This window comes from Verticillium alfalfae, genomic scaffold, assembly GCF_000150825.1.
Source record: "Verticillium alfalfae VaMs.102 supercont1.4 genomic scaffold, whole genome shotgun sequence".
Lineage (NCBI taxonomy): Eukaryota > Fungi > Ascomycota > Sordariomycetes > Glomerellales > Plectosphaerellaceae > Verticillium > Verticillium alfalfae.
Window position 1 is genome coordinate 1,418,518 of NW_003315035.1, and position 9,827 is coordinate 1,428,344.

At 56.4% G+C, this 9,827-nt stretch overlaps 5 protein-coding genes across 5 annotated transcripts; 3 read left to right on the forward strand and 2 right to left on the reverse strand.

Annotated features, from left to right (window-relative positions):
• Positions 1-1,068: 1,068 nt before the first annotated feature.
• Positions 1,069-2,083, reverse strand: VDBG_03869 (BolA domain-containing protein; the record flags this gene model as incomplete). The annotated part of the gene is made up of 3 exons (XM_003005870.1): positions 1,069-1,267; positions 1,379-1,485; positions 1,577-2,083. 3 exons carry the CDS (start codon positions 1,850-1,852, stop codon positions 1,069-1,071), a joined length of 582 nt encoding a protein of 193 aa, XP_003005916.1.
• Positions 2,084-3,060: 977 nt separating this feature from the next.
• Positions 3,061-4,901, forward strand: VDBG_03870 (conserved hypothetical protein; the record flags this gene model as incomplete). The annotated part of the gene is made up of 4 exons (XM_003005871.1): positions 3,061-3,283; positions 3,351-3,646; positions 3,720-4,157; positions 4,257-4,901. 4 exons carry the CDS (start codon positions 3,061-3,063, stop codon positions 4,899-4,901), a joined length of 1,602 nt encoding a protein of 533 aa, XP_003005917.1.
• Positions 4,902-5,428: 527 nt separating this feature from the next.
• VDBG_03871 (eukaryotic translation initiation factor 4E-1) lies at positions 5,429-6,311 on the reverse strand (the record flags this gene model as incomplete). The annotated part of the gene is made up of 3 exons (XM_003005872.1): positions 5,429-5,917; positions 5,974-6,045; positions 6,105-6,311. 3 exons carry the CDS (start codon positions 6,309-6,311, stop codon positions 5,429-5,431), a joined length of 768 nt encoding a protein of 255 aa, XP_003005918.1.
• Positions 6,312-7,617: 1,306 nt separating this feature from the next.
• On the forward strand, positions 7,618-8,920 carry VDBG_03872 (conserved hypothetical protein; the record flags this gene model as incomplete). Its single annotated transcript, XM_003005873.1, has 2 exons — positions 7,618-8,170; positions 8,223-8,920. 2 exons carry the CDS (start codon positions 7,618-7,620, stop codon positions 8,918-8,920), a joined length of 1,251 nt encoding a protein of 416 aa, XP_003005919.1.
• A 523-nt stretch (positions 8,921-9,443) lies between these two features.
• On the forward strand, positions 9,444-9,783 carry VDBG_03873 (hypothetical protein; the record flags this gene model as incomplete). The annotated part of the gene is made up of 2 exons (XM_003005874.1): positions 9,444-9,486; positions 9,545-9,783. The coding sequence occupies 2 exons, from the start codon at positions 9,444-9,446 to the stop codon at positions 9,781-9,783; spliced, it is 282 nt and encodes a 93-aa protein (XP_003005920.1).
• Positions 9,784-9,827: the final 44 nt, after the last annotated feature.

The following is a 9,827-nucleotide window of genomic DNA, read 5'->3' on the forward strand; positions in this document are numbered from 1 at the left end:
CCACAGACGGTTCGCTGCCAAGTCGCGGCGCCCTGCCCCGCAGCTTCTCGTCCCGCGGGGACAAAGGCACGCCCACAGACGCCGCACGCCAATAAGCCGGCGGACTCAGCAGCGAGGTCCAGAGAGACGCAGGTGGCGTCCCGGATCGCGCCCGTCGAGCAGCCGCCCTTCAGCGTCCCGCCTCCCAACGTTGACTCAGGAGAGCGGGGTTTCGAAACAGAAGAAGCAGTCGGTTCGAGCCGAGCAGTACCGGCTCAAACTCGAGAAACTGAAGGCCGCGGGGCGTTTGCCGGGCATGGCGGGGTCGAAGGCCAGTCATTCTTGATGAGAAAAGGGAACTTGCGGCAGACGCCTGGAATTGCTAGAAGTTGGGCGCACAATTTCTCGTTTTAGTTATGAAGATACCCCATACGTATGAACTCGGGAGTTCCGTCTCCCTCGTTGGAAAGCATGGCAGCAGAAATCAGACATTACTCATGACAGACAACCAGCTTTACACTTAACAGACCCCCCTTTTTGAATCTCCCGTTCCCACTGCTACGTCTTCTACTCGGTGGGCGATTCATCGTAAAAACCAAAAAGCGGATAAGTCTATTTTTTTGCTTTGCCTGGGCAGCCAGTGTAAGTGTAGCCTGGATCTAGTGCGAGTTGCACAACCTGCTCCCCGAGGAGTCTTTGCAGCGGTTATCTAAGCCCCCGAAAATGTATCTGTTTGCCTTAATCTTACTGCAGTCTGTGTCTCTGCCAAATTGAACCAGGGTAGGGAGCTCTTTTTGCACAAATTGTCCGTGTCAGAAGTTGAGAAAGAGAGGAAGCCAGACAGGAAGAAAGATGAAAAAAAGGAGGGAAGATAAGGAGAGAGAAAAAAAAAAGAAGAAAGGCCCCAAGAAGAGGATATCATAGCCCTGCGCCGTTGTGTCATGTGCAATTTCGTGTTGTTTCGTCATGCCCGATTCCGCCCTCCCGGTCACCGCCAATTCCCCTGACGAGAAGGATCCCCCGTGTCCTTCATCAAACCAGATTGCCGTCAAAATCAACAAGTTGTTCTTCTTCCCCTATTGGGAGAGCTCAGGTTTCGGAGGCGGCCTCCTGGGCCTTGGCGGCAGCCTTAGCCCTGTGACGCTCCTCCTCCTCGGGCGTCAGGGTCTTGAGCTGGAGGGCGTGGATGCCGTTCTCCTGGCCGAGCTCCTCGCGGAGGAGCGCGTAGACCATGCGGTGGCGGGCGGGTTGCATCTTGGTCTTAAAGGCGTCGGACACGATGACTAGCCTGGGAATTTCGTCTGATGTTAGCCGCACGCCGCATGATATTTGCAGTAGGGGTCCAATATGCAACTACTTGGTAAAGGGGGGGAGGGGGGGAGGAAGGGTTCGCTCCTACCTGAAGTGGGTTTCCTTGGATGTGTTCCCCACCATGGCCTTGTGGTGGGAGTGGAGGTGGGAGTCGTTGTGAATCTCAAGAGTGGCAGGGGAGAAAGCTGCGGTGAGCTGGGAGGTGTGCAAGGTTAGCCTTAGGGGGGGGGGGGAACCCCCGCTAGCTCGAGACAAGAGTTGGGTGTTTGGGTTGTGCCGTCCGTACCTTGGAGCGGATCGCGTCTTCCAACGGTGTGGTAGACGACATGGTGGATAGAGGCCTCGCGGCGCTGGAGAAACCGAGGGCGTACCTTCGCAACATTGAGGTTGGGATATGGGCCGGCGTGGTGATGGCGGCAGCGGCGACGGCGAGTCTGCTGGCCGAGTTGTTGAGGGCGGCGACGGCGGGGACGGTCTGGGAGACGGCGGAGGTAGCGGCGGTGGCGATAGCGGCAGCAGATCGTGCAGTCCGTCCCAGCAGAGGAGTGAGGAAGAAACTCATAAGGATAATGGTAGAAGGAGGATGGAAGGGAAAGAAGAAGGGGGGAGGAAGAGGAGGGGGATGGGATGCGTAGGCAAGGTACGCGAAGAAGAAATATCGAGCACGAGTAGCCAGGTCCAGGTTTCTTGCGCAGCGTGCAAAGGACTAGGAGCTGTGTGTCGGCCTGACAGGAGATCCCAAGCAAGCGATCCCGCCCTTTCAGAGCTGGAATCGACGGGGTTTACTGGGACGGCAGAGAATTTGCAAGGACGGGTTGACACCGAAAGTTCGGTGTAGGTGTTGACCGCTGAATGTCGGGGTCGCAGCATGGCGCACAAGGTGCAGATGGTGCCTTGAGCGAGGTCCAATCAGCGGGGAAGCACGCGCGCGTTGTCCCTTCCGGTCGGTAGCTGGTGGGGTGCTGGTCCACACGTCATTCCCAGCGTTGTGAGCTCCGATGCCACCGGTTGGACAACACACCCCTGGTGGGCCTGGTGGAGGGTGGGCTCCTTGTTTGTTCCACGACCGCAGTGTGCCAGGCTTGCAGGGCTTGTCAGGGCCCGGGGGCGGAAGGGGCTTCAGTGTGTGTGTATCGTTGAGCTGGGTTGTGCCAGCGGCAGGCGGGCGGGGGCCTGTGAGTTGGTTCACTTTAGCGGTCTGCGTCCCGGGGAGCTTGGCCGGGCGGTCACTGTTCTGCCGCCGCACCTGCAGATGGGGCTCGAGCTCTCCTGCCTGGGCCGGGGAGTTATCAATTCGGATCACCATGCTGTGCACGAGGTAGGTACCTTGGGCAAGCTTCTGTACGGTGCTCTCTTGCTGCCCATCTCTTCTCTGGCCTGTTTACCCCTTCTGCATCTGCTGCCCCTCCACCTCGTTCACCAGCTCCAGCTCAGCACCAATTCCAGCTCCTCCAGACGTCGCTTTGGCCTCGGCTTTCAATTGTAGAGTCCTAATGGCAAAGCGAGGAGCCGACTCGCCCGCCGCCGTCCCACCTCGTCGATGCAGCTCAATGCCCGAATAGGGATTCTTCTATCCACTCCTCCCCTGCTGTGATACACTTCCATGCGAATTGGAATTGCATGCTCCATCCCTCGGTCACCCCCGCCATGTTCTCGTCATCAACCTGGACGCATGTCGCGCGGCGGCAATGTCGTCGATTTCTTCTCTCGTCCCCTCCTTCCTGTATAACACCGTTGCCACCCGTCGCCTCTCCACGACGATCAGTCCGAATGGCCTCCACCCTGCCGAAACTCCCCATATTTGAGGCCATCGCAAGTCACGACCCCCATTCAACAGCTGTCATCCACTCATTGTCTGGGAGGAGGTTTCAATACGGCGAGCTCTTGGGAGATGTTCGCAGAACACGCGATGAACTACAGGCCGCAGCAGGGAAGCCGGTGCTGGATGGCGAGCGCATTGCTTTCCTTGTAGAGAATAGCTATGACTACGTAGGTAAGATTGCGCAGAACAAGACAAGTACTCTGCGTCGATCAAAGACTGACTATGGCGCATTTCCCAGTGACCCTGCTCGCCGCTCTCGCCACTCGATCGATAGCCGTACCTCTCTCGCCAGCTTTCCCTGCGGCCGAGCTCCAGTATATCCTCAACCAGAGCGAGGCCTCGCTACTGGTATCATCGCCCAAATTTTTTGCCAAAGCGCGCGATGTGCTCGCCACCGAACTGGCATCAAAACCAGCGCAACTCGAACTGCAAAAGCACATGGGAGGCGCCGCCCATGAGGCAGTCCAGCTCGAAGGCTCCGACCCCGGCGATGCTGGCATGATGCTATATACTTCTGGCACAACAAATAGACCAGTATGGAAACCTACAGACCCATCTCCCGTCTCGCCAGGCTAACAAGCCGTAGAAAGGTGTTTTGCTTCCCCAGTCTGTCCTGACAGCGCAATCGAAGTCTCTTATCGAGGCCTGGGAGTACACCCCCCTGGATCACCTGCTTCACGTCCTCCCTCTCCACCACATCCACGGCACCATCAACGCTCTCCTGACGCCCCTCTTTGCCGGCAGCACCATCGAGTTCCTCTTCCCCTTCAACCCTGATGCTGTCTGGAACCGGCTCGCCGCGCCCTTCACAAATGCTTCCACGTCCCCCGCGAAGGAAAAGGTTACTTTCTTCACTGTTGTGCCCACCGTCTACTCCCGCCTCCTTTCCTCCCACAAGTCTCTCCCCGAAGCTTTCGTCGAGCCCACCCGCGAAGCCGTCTCCCCACAGAACATGCGCCTTGCCATATCCGGCTCCGCCGCCCTGCCGACCCCGGTCAAGGAGGCCTGGCGCCGCCTTTTCGCGCGGCAAACGTCTTACTCGAGCGTTACGGCATGACTGAGGTTGGCATGGCCCCTCTCCTGTGGCTCGCCCCCCGTTGACCGCGTCGACGCCTCCGTTGGCTGGCCGCTCCCCTCTGTCGAGGCCCGCCTCGTAGACACCGACACGGGCGCCGTGATTCCGAGGGGCGACCGCGTCGATGCTGAGGGCGCGAACGCGCCGGCGAAATCCCAGCTGCGCGGACCGACCATTTTCAAGGAATATTGGCGCAACCCTACCCGCCACCCGCCAAAGGAGTTCGCCACTGACCCCGACGGGCGCGGGCCCTGGTTCAAGACGGGCGATGTCGCCGTGCGACGGGCCGTCGAGGGCGCCGGCGGCGGCGCTGCGGACCAGCCCTGGGCAAAAGGGGACATGTACTTTATTCAGGGCCGTCAGAGTGCCGACATCATCAAGACGGGCGGCGAGAAGGTTAGCGCCCTCGAAGTCGAGCGTGAGCTGCTGACGCTGGACGTGGTTGCGGAGGCGGCTGTGGTCGCCGTCCCTTCTGGCAAGTGGGGGCAAAAAGTCGGCGCTGTCGTCATCCTTGACAACGAGGCGCTGCCTGAGGGCAAGACGTGGTCGCCTATGGACATGAGACGGGCGTTGCGGGGACGACTGGCGAACTACAAGATCCCGCAGGTCCTGAAGGTTGTGGACCACATTCCCAGAAATGCCATGGGAAAAATCAACAAGAAGGAACTGGTTAAGGAGGTATTTGCAGACCAGTTCAGCGACGATGAGGTGTAAAAAACTGGTGTAGACCACTCTTGTATTAGCATGTAACATGATGTACCAAACCTATAGATATTGCTGTTGTTTTAATGACTCCTCTGAAGCCGCAAGGTTACAGACGCAATTGTGACCGATCTAAGTATCTATTGGGATCTCCACTGCCTATGTACTATCGATCGTGGCCATCTACCAAAGCTGAAAAGCTATCTGGTCCAGGGCAACGCCTTGAGCAAGTACAAGGCAGATCATGCCGAGAGGTGATGGATGTCTCACCCCCGAATCTGCCCTTGATTAAGACCCCATGCCGAGGGGGAACGCCATGCCCTCCAATAACTCATCCCGCCCCAAACGACACAGAGTTTTCTTCTTTGCGGATGGCTCTGCAAGGTTCCGCATCCTATCGTGCGGCGACGAGCGGACAAAAGCCTTGCGAGACAAAGACAATGATCAGATTTCGATGACGGGTATGAGAAGAATGCCCCCCAGTCCGCGTCGCAATACTGCAAAAACTTTAATTTCTTACGCTGCCTGCGGCAGCCTCTTTAGACGGTGTGCTTGGCCTTGGCACGACTGCTACCACTGTGTGCAGAGTCGGTGTGGCCAGAGAACTCGACGGCCTCGTTAGCGGGGAGGTCAAGCAGCTGCTTGAACTTGGTGCCAATCTCGAGGAGGACCTTCTTGCCCTTCTCGGGGGTGCGGCCCTTGCCGCCGGCCACATCACCGTCGCCACGGCCTGGAATGCTCTTTCCTATGGTGCGAGTCCAGACGCCGACACGGAAGAAGGCCTTGCGAACGTTGACGACGACGCCCATGACCTCGCCATCCTCCTCATCCTCCAGGGTTTCGCCGATGGCAGCGAGCATGACATGGAGCCACAGGTCGTCAATGGCGACGTTGCGCTTCTCCTTGAACTGGTAGGACCACTTTCCGCCGTGCTTGTTCTGAGCGTCCTCCCACTCGGGACGGACGCCAGCCTTGAAGAGGTGGTAGTCAGACTTCAGGGCCAGCTCGGAGACGGGCGCAATGTTGTTCTGCAAGAGGTTAGACATGGTTGGCTGGCCGTGGCCGTGTCAAAAGTATTGCGTACATAGATGCCCCAGAACTCCTCCACGGAATCAAAGGTAATGACCTCCTTGAGCAAATCGTTCCAGTTGTCGCCCTGCATGATGTGGTCAGCATATCAACGGCCATGATAAGGATTGATAGAAAGCGACAAACCTTGCCGCTGGGTGGCTTGGTGAACCAGAGAGTCCACTTGTTCTGGAGGGGGTGCTTGACGTTGAAGTTCTCCTTGTCATGGAAGACAGTCTTAACATCGTCGCTGGAGCTGGTGGCGCCAGTTTCGGGCTGGTCACCGCCAGGAGAGACAGGAATAGTGGTCAGGTCGACCTGTTCGTTGGCCGTGGGGTTCTCGACAACAGCCATCTTGGGCAGTTTGTGTGTGATGTCGGTAGAGGGGTGGGATGGGTGCGCGGGCGCCAGATGCTGTCGATACACCTTAGGGAGGTGATTTGTCAGGTGAACAAGACAGTTTGGTTGCGATGCAGACGGGATCGAAAGTCGAACGGCGGGCCAAGGGATCAGGCAGGTCGTCGAGGTAAGACTTGCGGTTCGTGCGAAGCCTCGAGGAAGTGTCGGTGGGGTACACCAGGGGGTCGTGAGGTGACGTGGAGGAAAGACAGCTGATTCGTTGCTTCCTTATTCGTGAGGTATCCGATAATGCACCAGGCAGTCGGAGTACAGGGCCTTGATGGAGAAGGGGGCGAGTTGAGGTAGTTGCGATGACGAGGTTGGGATTGGGGTTTACCGTTTGCGCAGGATGCTGCTTCTCGTAGTGGTCGCGAAAAAAAGTGCCCAAGCGGCACGGTGCGGCCAGCCCATGGCCCGCGCACACAGGTGCCCACGACAAGTTGCTTATGTCATGCAGTGGGACCTCGTGGGCTACCTGTACAGCCCTGGACATCACTTGTTGGAGATGGATCTGGGGTCGTGGTAATTTCTCCGACAACTCCACCATAACCTTGATATACAGTTTTGCATCCCTCCAAGTGCATTGCTAAGATTGTGTTTACTACATGAATGGATAGCTTGTCTGTGAAGAAGTTTTGCATGGGGCTTCTCTCTTGCCCCGCAGTCATACCCGCCTCAGATGGTACCTTCAAACTGGCCTTGATTGACTTGTGCTTTTGTGAAATTCAGGGGTCTGAGTCTTGTCTGTCAAGCCCAAATTGTGAACCCCGCGAAGAACGACATACCATGGTACACAGAAGACTCTATGATCGTGAAATCAACAAGGCTTGGGGAATTAGCCATCAAGAAATGCATCATCATCGCCTTTGTTCGTTGCCTTAGACTCACCCTTAAACTATCGATCTCCCTTTTCGTGTGGAATTCTTAGATGAAAGAACGTGTTTACTCGGGCCCAGTCCGGCCAAATAGCACTCGTGGGAACAAGGAGAACCGTCTTAGGTGCAATGTGAACCTCACTCAGGACAAAGGCTCGGGCAAACGCTTCCGCGCAGCCATCGTCCACGAACAGCACACTACGAATCATATGCTGCCAGAGGTCGAGGTGAAATCTCATAATTAGAAGACCCCCAAGTCAAATTGTGACAGCCCTATCTGTCTTGAATCATCAATCTGAGTGCGATTCGCCATCAACGGCAGATTTGCTTCCTACACAACAAGCATCGGCCAGCACGGCAGCAACCAAGAAGAAGCTCAGCATTAAATGAGCAACCGCGACAGCGATTCCTCGGGGCAGACTTCCCAGTCTGTGTCGGGTGGTCGGAACGGGAACCTCAAGCCTCTGTCATCAGATCGATCTCGCTATACAAATCGAGCCCCTGACATCAACAATCTCCATGGCTTTCGCATTGAACGTCGAGACTTGAAATGGGACATGCCTACGGATAGCTTGGATGATTTCTTCTTCGAGGATCAATACCTGCTCATGCTCCAGCAAATCTATGCCCTTATGGAAACAACGCTGGTTCTCGGTCCAAGGCGCATGCCATACGAGGTCTCGCCCTGGTCGCTACCGACAGCTAATCAGGGCGACGTGACGTTGGAGCAGTACACGTCCTTAGTAGCTCAGCCTGACCCGTTATTCAAGTATCCATGGGATACACTACTCATATTCAAGAGGGAAACACAGCACTTCTTGACAGCAGTGATGAACAAGATGCTACATGAAATGACTTTCAAGTCGCTCCTATTCGGCGCTAGTAAGGAGCAGATGAAAATCCTTACCGAACAGGACGACACACTTATCAACGAAGAAGGTACTACATGTAATGTCTTGAAGCGGGGGAACAGTATTAATCAATCTCGCAGGATTCGGACGAACAAGGTTGCGAGCCGAGTATATCAACATGTTTTTGAAAGGCCGAGCACCCCCACTGTTCTGGGAGCAGGTCGACGAGACGGCCATTGGCATCACGAGGGCGTTCCTACCGGTCATCGCCTGGATAAGAAAGACAAGGATCGACGAGGTACCCTCCATAGGCGAGATTCACCAGCAGATCCACGGCATAGTAGCGTTCACAGCGTGGCTTGCTGTGTGCAATCGCCGGTCTGTGTCCATCATCGAATTTGAATGGCCGACGCCAGGGGAGTGCGATCTTCCATCAAGCAATACGGAAAACTTTGACGAGTGGGTTTACCGAAAGGGGCTGAAGAGGGTTGAACAGTATTGCCGCAAAAGGGGTTCCTATAAGCCCCGTCGCGCGAGAGTCATGATCGCCATCGCACCATCAGCGTGGCGGTACACAGTAGCTTCAGACGGATACTGGAAGGTGCGACTGCAACAAAAGCGAGCTGTGTACTACCATGGACTCCAGGATGACATGGACGAGAAGAAGGAGCACAGCATTACCTTATCGAAGTGGGCAACCATGCAAAGGGCGAAGGCTGAGGGGGGGGTGAGGTCGCTTGCGGGGCAGTTCTGGCGATACCTGGGGGCCATGCTTGTAGCACTGTTTCTGGCGTGGGCTATTGTGCATCGCGGGGACCCTGTACAGGCACCATGGTGACTGTCGAAGAGCGTGGCGATTGACGGAGGCGCGGCTTCTCCATAGATTCAGGCCTCCGATACCCAGAAGATGCGGCGCGTTATTGGTACCTGCAGCACCTATCTTATGTACCTTAAGTAGGTAGTCGGCTCAAGATGCGGCGATTCATGGAATCGGTGAGTCCGGGCCTCGGTGAAGGAAGAAAGAATCTGAGCGTGGGGCAGCGATAAGATAGGCGAGGGTTGGGGGCGGCGGGCAACTGCCAACCAATGGCGGTCTAGCACGGCAGAGGGTTCGCACTGGAATCGCACTTCTGAGCCCCGCGCATGGCAAAAAGTTCTGAGCGCTCTGGCCACCCGGCAACACCCCCGAGCACCAAATTCTCACTTTTTTTTTCTGGTCCACCCCAGCCGCCGACCAAAAAATTCAAAAGGGCCCATCCGACCGTCGTCTACTTCTACGCCTGTCTCTAGACCCCGCGCGCCGCCTCACCTTTACAACATCTCACCTCCCCATCCTCCCCCCCCATCACACATCTATCATCATGGCTGACGAAGTCTACGACGGTGCCATTGGCATCGATCTGGGTACGTACATGTGATACTATGCTGCGCTGTTTCGTCTTTGTTGTATTTCTGCATACAGGCGCCCACCGCCTCACGCTCGGCCTCGAATTGTTTTCGCAGTTGACCTGCCAATTCCTGGCCAACAGAACAACCACGAGCGTCCAGTTCCAACAAGAGCCTTCGCTGACCATTGCCCTTTCAGGTACCACCTACTCTTGCGTTGCTACGTACGAGGGTACCAATGTCGAGATCATCGCCAACGAGCAGGGTCGTTCACCACGCCCTCGTTCGTCTCCTTCACCGACAAGGAGCGCCTGATCGGTGAGGCTGCCAAGAACCAGGCTGCCATGAACCCCACGAAC